The 16,727-nt window shown below is 38.4% G+C and overlaps 1 protein-coding gene across 1 annotated transcript; it reads left to right on the top strand.

Moving 5' to 3' along the window:
- Positions 1 to 874: 874 nt before the first annotated feature.
- On the top strand, positions 875 to 11,364 carry LOC139709867 (hydroxysteroid 11-beta-dehydrogenase 1-like protein). The gene is made up of 5 exons (XM_071621827.1): positions 875 to 930; positions 6,976 to 7,096; positions 8,109 to 8,409; positions 9,894 to 10,022; positions 11,111 to 11,364. The coding sequence occupies exons 1-5, from the start codon at positions 875 to 877 to the stop codon at positions 11,362 to 11,364; spliced, it is 861 nt and encodes a 286-aa protein (XP_071477928.1).
- Positions 11,365 to 16,727: the final 5,363 nt, after the last annotated feature.

The raw sequence follows: 16,727 nt of genomic DNA on the forward strand, positions 1-16,727 counted from the left end.
GAGTTTAAAAAGATTATCCTCGCATTCGCACCGGAATTCCGGGTCTGTGATTGGTCGAAAGACGCGGCGTGTCGCATTGCGTAGTATCCATTGGCTGCTGACTCAATGCTGTGAGTTTTAAATGTTAGGTTCCAGATTGTGATCGAATTTTCACTCTCTATACAAAACTTGAACTTTACACAGGAACCAATGATGTGTATGTGAGTGTGTACTTACAATGACCCTGAACAATGGACCTGGCTGCCACCTGTCCCGAGCTCTGCTGCAAGGCACATGAATGCTTAATCAATTATTCATGTGGATTGCCCCGAGCACTGCTAGTCTGAATTCTTGACACAGTGTGAAATGCATGCTCATGAAAGAAGTAAGCACATGTTTCCATGTGCTTGCACACACCACATTTCAGAATGAACAAAGACTAGCTGCGATAGTGGAATTCCTCATGAAACATACCAATCCTGGCCATTGTCCACGACCATTGTCTGGGTATCAACAACACATTCCACGCGTGTTCACTCACTACCCCACTTCCAGTACGAAAACATAAATTTGCCTTGTTTTCAACAGGAACATTCAAAACCTTAAAAATGGTGCCCCTCTTCGTTTTTTAATTGATCATACTCGCTTAAGTTTCACGATTGTGAAATCGAAGAAATTACGGAGATCTATTTTCAATACCAGTCAGGAACTAGCAAAACATCAAACTATGATCTAAAAGCTTCTTGAACATTGGTAAAATAATAAATTACTTTGATGCTAAAATGGACTACTATATTGACATCAAAAATAGGGAAATTAGGTGTCAAATTAATGAGCATAATCAGCTCTATAACTTAACTAACCATCCTGGGTCAAACAATGCACTGCGAAAGCTATGAAAGCTGTTGTTGCGACCTCTGCAAAAACTCTCGCAAAGTATCGCGAAATCTCGTAAGTCTCAAGGGCACAAACTGCGTAAACGAGATTCTGAATAAAATTGTCGTTCGTGCCTCATTATCGCACACGCTGCGGACTGACTGCGGTTTTAATTCCTTATGGACCCGGTTCGAAATACGGCCGTGTGTGACTGAAGCACTAAATAGTCCAGGCTAGGTTCCATAGAAAGTGCACCTAACCTTGTTTTTCAATATATACAATGTTTTTTGATGGTTTCTTGTCAATTCGAGGGTGCTGATTCCAAATCCGATTGATGCCACTCGCGTAACCTTGAGCATTTTCGGCAAAATGCAAAAATCTAAAATGGCCGCCAGATATGCTAATTTGGCCATGATAATCCCATTTATGTCAATTTTATGACCGATTATTACATCAAACTTTTTAAAATTTTTGCTCCTTGAGTAATTCTATTTGCACATGCTAGAAAATTTTCATTTAATGTAGGTACATTTAGTATTTTAAGCTTATTTTCAATTCAAAATGGCCGCCATTCCTATACTCATGTACTTTATGAATGGCAAAAAAAAAACATGCATAGAAATAGAAGACGAATTTGCTGTTTTTCCAGTCACATACCTACGCTGTTATCAAGTTTTGCATGTGCAATGCAAATCTGATGAGTGCCACTTGCAACACAAGCAAACAAACAAACAAACAAACAAACAAACAGAAAATATATTCTTTGTAATCTTATATGTTCTTTTCAATACAAAAATTCAAAATGAATGCCACTCATATACCCCTGTACAATATGAACGATAAAATGTACACGGAAATAAATGAACTTTCTCTTTTTTTTCTGTCATGCAGCAACACTGTTTATCAATTCGGGTGCTGATTAGAAATCAGAAGAAATCAGAAGGTTGTTTAAGGCTGTTTTATTTGTGATGCAATCATCCAAATTTGCTTCCTCAATCTGAATTTTTCACAAGGAATTTGGGAAAAAGCCCAACAAAACTTGAATTGATCATCACGACCGTTTATCAGGAATTATTAGACATGAACATTTGATACCTACTTGCCTTGAGATGTTCAACTTCATAAAATTTACTCTGATTTACTGAAGCTAAATCTCAGATAATAACACAAATGAAATTTCCAAATAACTGTCTAAAATTCACTACCTAAAATAACTCTAATCTAAAAGCGATATTATACAAACTGTTCAATCCCCTCTTCCGAGAAGGAACATGAGGCAGGGGAAAGTTGAAAAAAGGGACCACCCCACTTCCTTCCCTCAAAAAATCTCCGATATTAAAAAAAAAAGCTTTTCATGTTCACCCAGAGTATATGATTTGCTTGAAAATACAAATGACAAATGACCTTCTGCCTGATCTGTATAAAGTAGATCAGATTTACGACTGGTTCTGTGATGGCGTGATTTTTCACCTATTATTTTTTGCTCAAGGTTGGTTAAATTGTAACAGCATGAACTTGTGTACTTGCCACTGTAAAATTGGTTACAGCTCGTTATTCCGAAGGTTCGTTATTCCGAAGGCTCTTTAATCCGAAGATTCGTTAGTCCGAAGGTTCATTTTTTTCTTCGGAATTACGCCACAAATGTTCGGATTAACAAACCCTTTTTCATTTTCGAATTAACGAATCTCTAGGTATAGGGAATTTGTGTGTTTCCGATTGACGACCCTTCGGATCAACGAACCCTTTTTCATTTTCGGATTAACGAACCTCTAGGTATAGGGAATTTGTGTGTTTCGGATTGACGACCCTTCGGAATAACGAACCCTCGTACATAGCGAACCTTCGGAACAACGAACAGCACCCGTAAAATTGACACATTTTTGTGTCTGGAGATGAGTACACTGCTCTTACCTTTCCTTCAGTGATGAATTGTGGAATTATGAAATATTTACCAATGTTAGTACAATGCAGGTGATTCATGATAAATATAATGGGATGAGTCCATTTTAGTCAAGGGGCTTGTTTTACACCTGTTTGCCCCACCTCTGCTGCTGCCCAGCCCTGCCCGACCGCGACCCCTGCAATCCTGCACTTGCCTTACAAGGTACTTAGGGGTCACTGGGTGATCTTGCCATAGAAAGAAGGTAAAGACGTGGGGACTTGCTTGAGCACTCCTTTACAGAAGATCCAAAGCCCAACCTTACCAGCAACCATCCACAGAGCTATCTGACAATAGACATGCTGACATTGTTGCCTAAAATGTAGCCATGATAGGTGAAAGGCTTCACTGTTCTCGCGAAAGATGAATTTTACCACCAGTTTTCTCGGAGTGAATGTCTTTCCGTATGATGTCCAGGGAGACTCTAAGATTTCTAAAGTGCTGCCTCATTCTGAAAGCAGTGCTATAACAACTTCACACTGCTTGTCCTTAATTTTCAGCACTTGCAGCTTCAGGATTTCGCAGACCAACTGACTTAGGACTCTGAATGATGGCCTCCTCCAGGGTGGCTATAAACTAACTCAACTCCTTTTACCATGGTGACATGATAATCACTTCATGAAGGAAGTTTGCTCGTGCAGATGATCTTTACCCTTACGTCTCATAGAATGTCCTTGGATGACATTAGCCGAGTACTAACCCATCTCATGACAATAGAGGAGTAATTCTCCTTCTGGAGACTTTGCCTCAACCTTTACATGATTACCATTAAGCCCATGCCTTCCATCTTAGCAACCATCTTGCCAATGCTATAATGTTCAAGGTAGCCTTCTGTGGCAGGCATAGGCTAAGGAAGTCTACCCTCCTTCACTGGTGCTCAATCACTCTCCCTCCTTACGCTGGAAGGAAAGGATGGCAAGTGTCCCCGTGCAGTGGCGTCTACGCATACCCTGATCTTGGCTTCCAGTCATGATAACCTGATAACCTGACCAGGGCGCATTTCATGAAGCGTTTTGTCTGACAAATTTGTTCTCAGCCAATCAGATTCAATGGTTTTTAGGCTTATAACAGTTTTTCCAAAAAAAGTATATATATATATATATATATATATATATATATATATATATTCATTTATATATCTGACAAAACGCTTCATGAAATGCCTCCCTCCCCCCCCCCCGAACCTGCCATCAATGTGTCTGAAATCCCACAAGCCAATCTAGATCTCCCCCCCCCCCCCCTCTCCCCATCACTGAAAGCTTTGTCTCTGGCCTGGCAACAAAGCCAGACGGCTTCAACGGACTTTCATCCTGGTCCTATGACAAATAATCACCCTCTGACCCTCGAGGAAGTCATGGAAGTGCTGAACATCATCAGATGTGGTTGCAAAAAAGGCAATTGCGGGTTGGACTGATATGCATCTTTAGTCCTATAATCCTGCAAATTTGGGGCTGATGTCGCCGGCTGCCAAACATCAAATTAAAGAGATCTTTGAAGACAATAATAAAAGAACAGTTTTGGTTTTAAGACGAATGAAGGACCTCATGATGTCAAAGTATATATAATAAACACATGGGAAGTGTGACAGAACTGAAAGAGGTACTTCACATTGGTCCTTGGTTTTGAATAGTTTGAAAGGTATTGCGTTTGGACAGTTTTGTTTATACCTTCACCACTGTTTGTTGTTGTTTTAATTCAAGAAGAAAATAAAGTTTGCTCGATAACATCAAAGCGGTACTCTTAAATCATATCATAAAAAGTGATGGAAGTTATGATCCATTTTTCAAACTCACCACAGGACTCCCCCCCCCCCCCCAAATTCCTTGCACCATTTCTGTCCCTATTAATAATGGTTTAAGTGAAATACATGTTGGAAGCCTTGCTTTCTAGCTTCCCCTCCATTTTCAACATTATTTAATAAATACCATGTATCTAGATTCTTAACATTGTGTGAGTATTGCATTTTTATATGCAACCTGCATGCAGAACAGGATGGTATATTGATTTTTTGCGTGATGTGTAGTGCACTTATATTCTTTGATGAAACAGAATAAAAGATAAGAAATTGTGTTAAACATCGTAGCTAAGGGTTAAGGACTTTTGCATCACTAAAGAATAACTTTTTGTTAAGAACATCCTTCAGATATTATGATCAGCACTAGATCTTAATAAACAATGTAGCTGGATGTCAGAAAAAAAAAACCCAGCAAATTGGCTTTCTATTTCCACATATATTTTTGCCACTCATATTGTACAGAATAAGAGTGATCGACGACCATTTTGAAGAATAGAAATACATGTAGGGCCTATATATTGTAAGTGGCACCCAATATATTTGCGTTGCACACGCAACACTGACTTTATAACAGCTTAGGTATACGGGACAGGAAACACAGTAAATTTGTTCTATATTTCTATGCATTTTTTTACCATTCATATTGTACATGAGCATAGGAATGGCGGCCATTTTGAATTGAAAATGAGCTTTAAATACCAAATAAATCTATATGAAACGAAAATTCTCTTGTAAATACAGATGAAGTAACTCTAGGAAAGGAAATGTACAAAGTTTGGCGGAATAATTGGTAATAGAATGCGCCTTATTCTGATTATCACGGCCAAATTAGCATATTTGGCGGCCATTTTGGATTTTTGCATTTTGCCGAAAATGCTTAAGGTTACGCGAGTGGCATCAATCGGATTTGGAATCAGCACCCTCGAATTGACAAGAAACCATCAAAAAACATTGTATATATCAAAAAACAAGGTTAGGTGCCTTCTAGCCTGGACTATAAAGCGGTGCCTCATTGAGCGGCGAACGCTTGCTTACGTATAAAATTTATCGAATTTAAAGGCACTGTTTACCATTGGGAGCAGTGATTAAGAAAAAAAAAAATCAAGTTAGCTCATTTAATGCGTAATTGTTGTATCACAAAACATCCTACTAAGGTTATCATAAAAATTCGCCATAAAGCCTAAAATATATGGAGATATCGTTATTTTTCTCAATAAATCGTACTGTAGACGGTCTATTCTAGAAACAATCGCATTATACATATTGTTCACATTTCGCATATTCAAGAATGCTTAGCATTGATTATACTTATTAGCATTTTTACGCCGGTTTATTCTATCCCTAACTCACATTTTAGAACTATTTTGAAGCACTAGAGCTGGGTATTTGTTTCACCTGCAAACGGGTTTCTAAACAGTTGAAAACCAAACAGCTGTGCCTTAGGATAATTCGCAAGCAATTATTTTTATCGTCGCACAGTTTTCGGACTTGTCGCAAACCTATTTTTGAACATGTTCGAATTTCCTTTGCGACAATAAAAAGTGCGATTTGGTCGCAACATTCAACGAACCCTAACAAAACGTATATAGGCCTATATATATATATATATATATATATATATATATACATATATATATATATATATATATATATATATATATACATATATATATATATATATATATATATATATATATAGAGAGAGAGAGAGAGAGAGAGATATACGCAAACATTTGCCGCTCAGTGAGATATCCCCTTAAAGAACATGATGGGCCATCTATACGCAGATTTTGGCCAACTCGGTTTCAGATGGTCACAACATGGCGTCCATCCCCTTCTTACATGCTTGCTGAACAAAGCTTCGTGGCGCCATTGTGTTACCTACGAACTGGAGTAGAGTTGGCCAGACTGATGCAGAGGTAGCTCTACTACTTCTCCTTCGAAATACTTATTAACTTTCCGTCTGAACCAAACGAGAAGTTAAATTGCGTCTATGCAACAATTCTCTTCAATCCTGATGGGTTCGTTTTTCCTTTAGGTATGCTATATTTTTACATCATAATTACATAATTTTGCATAATTAAATATTCTTCATGATCCTTGTATAAAACATATGGCACTAAGAAAATGGGGGTTGATGACTTCATATATACAATCGTGTACGTTCATTATGTCAAATTTCTCCGAGCTCATTTGCCAAAACATTCGTGTCCCAAGTGGGTGACGAGACCCAGTCTAGCTATTGCCTTGTCTTAGTAACAACAACAATAATAACAACCACAACAAAAACAATAATTATGATAATAATCATAATAATAACCACTAAAAAAGGAGACACAATCGAATTTATTTGACTGACATTATTGTCTCATACAGAGACCATCAGAGGCAAAAGAGTAATCGTCACAGGAGCAAGCACAGGGATTGGTGAGCAGCTGGCTTACTGGTACTCCCGACTCGGTGCCAGAGTCCTCATCACTGCCAGAAGAGAAACTGTCCTCGAGCAGGTGGGGTTGTGTGAACTTAATATTCAGGGCTTCATGATCGGAAGTAGCTAAGTATTTTGTGATAACTTCATCGTCGTGCTAGTGTTTAAGCCGTTCGTTGTAACTCTGTAGAAGATAGCTCCGAAAATCTAAAGAACACGTGAACTGCGGAGGATGAACAAGGCAAGTGCCAAATTGTGTCTCGCCCATTCGCGTAGAAGAAATTAATGTTTTTCTAATTCCCGAAAGTTCATTGACCCGCCTATGACCTTTGACCTTGTGGTGACCTTCAGCTTCCCAAGGGACATTTACCATCCAAGTTTGGTCACAAGAGGACAAAGGGATCAAAATTTATGAGCCATAATCTAAACGCGCCGTAAAAACTTAACATTGGGCCCTTAAAGTTCGTTGACCCCTATCTGTGACCTTTGACCTTGTGATGACTTTCAAATCCCCAAGGGACATCTACCATCCAAGTTTGGTCACAAACGAACATATACATCAAAAGTTAGGAGTCATAATCAAAATGCGCCGTAAAAACTGAACATTGAGCCCTAAAAGTTTGTTGACCTCTGTCTGTAACCTTTGACCTTGTGGTGACCTTGAAATCCCCACGGGACATCTACCAACTAAGTTTGGTCCAAACGGACGTATATATCAAAAGTTATGAGCCATAATCGAAACGCGCCATAAAAACTTAATATTGGGCCCTAAAGTTCATTGACCTCTGCCTGTGACCTTTGACCTTGAGGTGCCTTCATGTTTGGTGAAATGTGTAACTTTGTAGAACCACTCTTCCCTCCAAGTTTGGTAGAACTTGAAGTTTTTGTAGCGTCACGGACGGACGACGGACGGACAGACGTAGGTGGTCCCTTAAGTCTCCCCACACCTCCAGTGGGCTCGACAAAAACGTATGCTAAAAAGAATGTAATTAAATTACAAATCATTGCAAATCAATTTGATATCTATTACTTATTAAGAAATTAGACAGTAAGTAAAGGCCTATGGAATTGTCTTTTTTTTTTCAAAACAGGTAGCAAAACGATGCAAAGAACTGGGAGCTCAGGATGCTTCCTACATCCCGCTGGACATGGGCCGACTGGAGGACACCAAAGCCCTCATCCATGAAGCGGAGAAGCGTCTCGGGGGTCTTGACCATCTCGTACTCAACCACGTCTGCCAACCGCCTATGCGGTTGTGGAACGAGAGCGACATAGATGAGCTACACAAGACCATGGACGTCAACTTTCGAGCATATGTGATGCTAGCCACATATGCCACACCCATGCTAGCCAAGAGCAGTGGCAGTATTGCTGTAGTGTCATCCTTTGCAGGTACGTCGATCAATACATAAATGTTGAAATTGTCTTAAGTGAAAGTCCAGCTCATCTTCTTGTTCAGGATCGTATTGATCATCTCACTTCTCAACCGGTTAAAGATTACTAGTATTAAAAAAATATCGATTTAAGCTTGGACATACAGAACATTATCTAACAGAACAGAAAGAGAAAACAACCGCAACGACTGGTATGCCTCATTGTTATGACACTATTCTCTCGATAAGTCTAAAGTACATCTTGTCACTGTGAGCCGAGTTTGACATGACAAATAATTGGCAAATAATCAGTATCTGGTAATGATACACCAATTTGCAAGACAATTCTTTGAGTCACCGTTAACACATAGAAAGTATAGTCATTATTCTTATCATCTTTTCTTGTCATTTTTCACTAGACGTCTGACTCCATGGAACCTCCATATCAAAGTAGTTCTGCAAGTGTACCCAAGTTTAATGGAGATCCCTTTGACGAGTAGGCCTATGCACCGACTATAACAGTTCGGCTTCTGGCCCCGTGTTTGCAATTGATATGTGCACCAACTAGGAAGCCATAACCAAAGGAAAAAAATAACGAGATGATTTTATATATTCTGATTAGGGATCATGAAAAGATGTAAACATAACACGTCATGTCTAGGTGTTTCTTTAAGTGGTCGGTTTACTTTCCCGGAGAAAATTGAATGAAACGGAGATGATAGGTTTTGCTCCTGTGTTCCAGCTTTTGATACAGCTTACGTTTGTCCTGGTGTCTATTGACAATTTTGTAATGAAATCGCTGAACACATCTCTTTCATTACAGCAATAGACTATAGATACCTTGCTCATGAGGTCCTTGGAATATCAATTGACAAAATTCTATTGCCCTTAATTGACATAAATGTATTCGTACTGATTGGTCGTTGTCGTATTAGTAATAGCCAAGATTAGAAAAAAAATCATGTCAAAATTTATTTATAGACATACGCAGGTGGGATTCGAACTCACGATCTCCCAACTGCTAGACAGGCGTCATACCCTCTGACAACCGAGTTTCCGCCCGATATACCAGTGTGTATGTATTTTAATCATGTCTTTACTCGAAAACACTGAACACTCGGTGTGTATATTTACGTCGATGAAGGACAATTTGTTAATACATTTCAATAAAAACAACTTGATGCAAGAATTACTAATTTGAATAAATATCTTTCACATGGGAAAAATGATTGAAGTATTGAAAAGCAATGATTGGATACAAAGAGCAAAAGGAAAAAAAATCCGAGAAGATTTTGCATCCTTGGTCAACGAGAACATACAAGACAATGACATAATTATTATCTACTGATTTTGACATGCATTATGATTGTTTGTTGGAAACATAAAGAATATTTGAAATTCTATATTTTTTGTTAATTCTTTTGTTTCTTTCATTTCACTCTCTAGATACCCCCCCCCAAAAAAAAAGAAGCTAATTCGAACAATTTATTTCCCCTCCCCTAGGACACTTTCCGTTACCACTTATGCAACCTTACTCTGCCAGTAAATTCGCGCTTCACGGGTTCTTTGGAGCACTCCGCCACGACTTTGCCTTTCACGGCTACGACATCTCGATAACGGATCATATTCTTGGTGAGTTGAAACGATAGAAATCAAGAGAAAAATAATTAAGCGTAACAAAACTACTGTCTCGGTTCCGTGCATGCCATCCACACAATTATATACCGGGGATGCATGTCACGAGTCCGACACCCACGAATCATACAGCCTACGAGCTCGACACTAAGCAAATACGGCCAATAAGTCCGACACTAGGCATACAAGGCCTGAGAGTCTGACACTCAAACCATCATTTTTAAGTTTAAAAAATGTTTTATCAAGTTTGTTTTATGGATAATAGAAACAAATCCATATAAGGAAAGTAAAAGTTTGTCCCAGTTGGCATGGCAAAAAAAAAAAACCATCATAAATGTAATTTGACACCTTATAGTTTCTTGACTCTTAGTCTAGTTTAAAGTCCCTGTCTCATCTTTCCAGGCAAACCTTGCGTATGACTTGCAAAGAACAATCATTTTTACTACCCGGAGGTCCCCGCAATTGACCTGCACATTACGATACCTAGCACGTATCTCGCCCGTAGTTGCCTGGAGTTGCGCACCCATGTCCTATTTTACCCGTAGCCAAGTTAAGTGCCTGTCACACCTTTCCGGGCAAACTATGCGGGCTTGTTGCGTACGACATGCAGGACTATTTTTTTTTTTTCGGGTGGACAAGGATTTGGGCGTGTTTTGCATGTGTCTTACCTGTTGGACCCGTAGTTATACTACTTACGTTCTACTTATTTGTACTCCGTGTGACCTGCGTGTCAGACACATGGGTGGCGCTTAAGGGCTGATTACTCAGTGAAAGAATCCCTCTGAAGAACTATTTATTTGGTGGAGGTCCCAAAGAATGTCATTATCTTGGCCGCATCCGACTCTCAACTAATCAGCAGAAAGGCAGTAACTGACCCTCAGCATTCACGCAATTTACTCGCACAGTCTGAACCATATCTTATGCAGTTAGAGTATGTCTACGTCTCGAAAAAAAAAGGTAACCTTCCCATCTGGAGTGTGAGAGGTTTAGGTCATTAAGGCAATTAGACAATATTTGTGTTCATTATCTGCATTTCATACTCACCTAATTCATCTACATCTATTAACCTATTTTATCTATTGCAGGAAGCATCAACACAAGCAACGCTCTTGCCTTTTCCAAGGTTGCATTCAACCCGGAAGTCTTCGACACGCCGGCAGAGGACACTGCCTACCGTATCATGAAGGGAACAGCCATGCGGGAGCGCACCGTGTACTTCCCTTCATACGTACGGATCACCATGCTGCGGGACCTCTTTCCCTCACTGCTGGACATCATGGTCAGAAGTTGGGTTCGAGAGGGTGCAATCGATAAGCTGAAGACTTCTCCAAATAGTTAACTAATAAGCTATACATATAGGCAGCCTAGATACAAGGTTCGAATGGTGCTATCGATAGACTTCAAAAACGTCGGTAAAACGCTAAACGCGTCCAATTTCTCATTCATCTCAAGTGTATAATACGAATAATTATGGGTTAATTTCTTGGCGAATTTTACTCCAATTCGGTATGGAGTTACATATCATAACTTGTCAAAATGTATCCGCCTATAACCTTTTGGCGCCCTCCCTTGTTTTGGTTTACACACAAAATAGGTTGATTTTGCAGTGTTTATTTGTGTGCTATTTATTTTGGTGACGCTATACCCTCGACGATCCAGCTTTCATGTCGGCTCAAAAGTCATTAGGTTGCTGACTTGTATAGACTCTATATACATGGCCACACTTATTGACTGTTTTTGTTCTTCTTCGGTATCCCGTTCCATCATAGTTTGATACTCTCCATAACCCTTATTGTTTAAGGATCCTTTGAATACATTTCCGTCGCGGAGCAACTCATAATTCTAGGTTGTCAGGAAGATGGCTGGGGATAGACCAGACTGATGTCCAGAAGATCCAATGCCCTTTCCTAGTTGATAAGATATTGCTTTCCTTGGCAAAAGGATGGATGGATTGAGAGTGATAAATACTGGTTGACAGTCACCTTCAACATGATAATGATTACTTCCCATTTTTAAAGGTGCTTTTCATTCAATTTCGAATTGTTCCGAGGCATAGCATGTAGAATATGATGTCTTGAAATGTCCAATTTTGAAGAGGTGAAGGCTATACTTTGCGTGATATTGTATTGAAGATGAACAAGGCAAATAAACCTGTCCGGAGCTTTTCTTCTTCTTCGACGAAAAACATAATACAACATAATTATTCTAGTTTGAACCGTGACATTATAGAACGGCTTTGGTGCTAGCTGGATAAGGTTGATTTAATCAAAATGCTCCGTTTACCAATGTAATTGACTCGACCAGTCTTCAAACTGATCATCGATCACAATTAACCCCCTATTAGAATAAAGAGGATATTGTTTCTTACGGTTTCATCATATTCAGAAGCAAAATATATAGGTAGTACTATCGGTGCTCTATGAAATATCCATGTTGACAGTGGTTGAGGTGAATGCAAGATAAATCTGTTGATAAATATTCGAGAATATTTTTATTGCTAACCTTTTGATTCAACTTGACCATTTTTTTTCAATGTATATCAGCGCTCCATAATAACATAAGAAATATCATACATATTGTTAAGCTTGAGTGTTGAGGTGAATAGAATATGCATATATATAAATATGTGGATACACACTCTATAGTTAGTATTTTCATTGCTTACCTTTTCATTCAAATTAAGCGTTGTTTTTCTTTCCAAAGTAGTATACACTCTCAATTTAAAAGCATAAATTTGTCGACATTTTTCTCGTGTCCTTAATAACAGAAAATTAAAGCAATTGTGTATTCATCATATGTATATATTTTCGTTTTTTCTATAACATTGGATGTGAAATAATTATGATTATATTGAATGGATTTAATGTAATTTATCGGTAATGAATTTCGGTAGATTGGTGTAATTGAACGCGAATGAGTTATTTTTTGTGTGTTTTTTAGGTTGAATATATGCTAATATAAGTTTATTTTTTGTTTTATTTTTTTTTGAAACAGCTGTCCATGTATTATGTTTGTGTGTAAATGTACTTGTATACATGTATATTATTTGTGAAACAGTCAATTGTGGTGTGATGGACCGGGTCCACTGTATTTCTTTCCTTATACTTACCTGCCTGTGGGCAGGTAGTATCCTAGGATTATTCATCACATGCTTTAATTTGCAATGGAAATAAAGTATGTTATACACATAAAGTTATTCAATAGAAGCAGAATTAAAAATAACGATTAATATAACCCTAAAATTAATTTAATTGAATAAATGTTTATTTATATATGTATATATACAGTTTATATGTATATACATATACATATATATATATATAATATATATATATATATATGTATTATATATATATATATATATATATATATATATATATATATATATATATAATATACAGAGAGAGAGAGAGAGATACTTGCTTTACAGCATCGGAGACTGTTTCACAATTTGACACCGCGATATGTTACATTACGTTTCTTGGAGTTTGTCCTTGCTCAGAGTAGCTTGTATAAGGAGACTCCCCTTAGACCGAAATAATTATTTTGTATAAATTATGTTTGATGGCATGGTCTTACTAACAATTCTACACATCAGACGTAAGAATTGTTTATCTCTTCGTTCAACGAATGTGTCTCTCTGGGTTTTTAGAATTTGTGTGTATCAAATCTAAAAAGCATCACTTGGAAATCTCCACTTTCCATTCATAACAACTCTTAGTTTTCTACTGAGTAATTTCTGAATTTTATCAATGCGTGTTTTCCCTGCATGTCTCCAAATTATACTAGGTGTTTCAAAAAACATTTCCCACTTTGATTCTTAATAATTAAAAAACCATATATCTGATAACACTGTCATTGATATGAGTGATAGCTGAATAGTGTGCAATTTTGCTGGAGGTGGTTTAAATATGAGAGCATAAATCAGTTCCATGAAATCCATGATTGATTTCACAGTTAGGTTCCAGATTTTGCTCTATTTTCAACCCTCTGTACAAAACTTTCACTTTGCATAGGGGTCAGTGGATGTGTATGGGAGTGTGTGGTTAACACCCTGACAATGGTCCTGAACAATAGCCAGGGTTTGAATGCTTTATTATTTATTCATGAGAAATTCCACTATCACAACTAGTCTTTATTCAGTCTCTGGCAGTATCTGTGTAAAGTCAAACGCCTGCCGATAATGTCGTTGAGTCGCGACAGTGCTCTCCCTACTTCTGAAAAAAAAAACGAAATTACAATGAACAGGGGCGGATCCAGGAATACTGTAAAGGGGGGGGGGGGGGGGCGGGGCGTTGCTAATATTTCTGGTGCCACTTACGGGTTTCATTTCATTTTTGTCTTTTTGTTTCTTTTGTTTTTAACGAAAAATAAAGGGGGGGGGGGCGTGCGCCGGTTGCGCCCCCCTCTGGATCCGCCACTGATGAATACCTTCTGTTCTGTCGTAAACTTGGTGACAGGAAGCAAAGAAAATCAATTAGAGTATACACTTGTGTATATGGAGCCTTAAATAAATCTACTGTGAAATAAATCACTCCAATGAAAAATGCTGCTGAACTCTTTACCAAAAATGATCTCTTTTTATCAAAAAAGCGACAAATTTGTCGGACTATTGGTAGACAGTTGTATTAAAATGAGGACCTTCAGATCATTATGCTTATTTCTATCCCAAATTTAGTGATATGTGAAGCAAAATTTGAAAATGATTGCCAGCTGGAATGAAATGTGGTGTTTGCGAGCACATGGAAACATGTGCTTACTTTTTCCATGTGCATGCATTTTACCCTTTACCGTGCATGAATTCAGTCTAGCAGTTCCCAGGGTAATCCACATGAATTATTGATTACTAGTAAGCATTCATGTGCCTGGGAGCGCGAGACTGACGCCTAGTCAGCAGGTGGTTCAGGCATGTCCATTGTTCAGGGCCATTGTCAGCACACACTCACATACACATCATTGGTTCCTGTGCAAAGTTCAATTTTTGTACAGAGGGTTAAAATTTGACCAAAATCTGAAACCGTACTTCAATATCAATCTTAGATTTAATGGAACGGATTTATGCTTTCACATTCAAATCACCTCCAACAAAATTGTACACTATTCAGCTATTACTCATATCAATGACAGTTTTATCAGATGAATAGTTTTTGAACTATTAATGATCAAAAGTGGGAAACTTTTTTGAAACACCTAGTACTACAATAATCAATATTAACCTGGACAATTGTTTTAAAGTAATTTACTGCCATTGCTCTATGAAATTAGACCTTATTCCCTTCAACCAAAATAAAAATGTTTGATGTTTTATACAATGGATCATGAATTCTTTTAGTCCATGCATTCTTGTTCTAGATGTTGATCGATTTGCACTCCAAAATACTTACATGATATGAAATTAAGTGTCCCTACTTATATCTTAAATACATGGTGGAGTAACTGTGTTGAGTTGCTTTCTTCACTCAATTCAAATAAATTCACATTTCGAGGTAATAAGACCAGTTTAGATCTAACCATGATATATTCTAGTTATTTATGTAAGACGTCAACCAATCTATTCACATCACTACACGAGTCGTGCAGTCAGGTAAATATTTGAATAGGGTGACACCTTGTTATTCTTTACCATAACGGCAAATCGCTTGTAGGGCACAAAAAGTAAAGGGCCTTATTAGATTCTCTGCTTTTAGTGATGATCTGTGGACCAGACACCTTAAATTGTTTTTAACCTGTTGAGGAGCTTGATTTTGCTATGACACGTATTTCCAAAAGATACCTGCCCGAGTATACTCGGGACTAGTCTTCAACGGGTTCAATTGCGTCGTCCATGGACGGATTGATCAGTACGGACGGATAACTCGGAAAAAAAATATGCCTATACACCAACACTTCATGGGCAGGTGATGGGCTTCTTTGAATGAGTATCTGAAATCTGTCCCTCGGATGGGGCATAAGTGGAGGTCCCATGTGAGAGAATCGCAACCCACGTACTAAGATCCTTACTTCATTAATTCATCGTAAAACAAAGAGTGGGGTGTTGACTATTCCATAAGTGGACCAACCACATTCCCACAGTAGTGTACCCCCCCCCCCCTCCACACACACACACAAAGTAACAGGTCAGGGATGCCAAGTTCAAAAAAATTTATGAGTGAGATTTTCATGACTCAACGTCTTGGCGCGCGCACATGCGCGCGAACGAGGGTGTGGGAGGGGTTAGTAGGGAGCTTATTTTGAAAGACAAAAGGGAAATATACCTTCAATTGCAACTATCACTTTAATCCTTTGAGCTATGCTCATTATTAATAGGCCCAAGTTGCAGACTTCACCCAATTCGTGAGAAAAATGGATGCCATGCGTGAGAACGTGAGACGGACCCTAAATGCTTGAGTCTCACGCAGAATGCGTGAGACTTGGTAGCTCTGCCAGGTACGTGATCTTCCAAGCATGAAACTGCTAGGGAAAATCGGGCACTTGTACAGGGGACCCGTACGAGCAGATGGAGGCTTATTCCTCGAACCCGTCCCCAATACCCCATGTGGACGACTTGTTAGGCCAAAATGTTGTATAATATGGCAAATTTCGCAGGATACAATGAAATACGACGAGAAATGAGGCTGTTATAGCACATACAATGAATATGACATGTCATCCTCATTTTCCGGATCAATGCGCTTAGAAACATCAGTATTAAGCGCTATATAA

Source organism: Diadema antillarum, unplaced genomic scaffold, assembly GCF_040938485.1.
Source record: "Diadema antillarum isolate AM-2024a unplaced genomic scaffold, OU_Dant_1.0 scf00000038, whole genome shotgun sequence".
In the NCBI taxonomy this organism is placed as follows: domain Eukaryota; kingdom Metazoa; phylum Echinodermata; class Echinoidea; order Diadematoida; family Diadematidae; genus Diadema; species Diadema antillarum.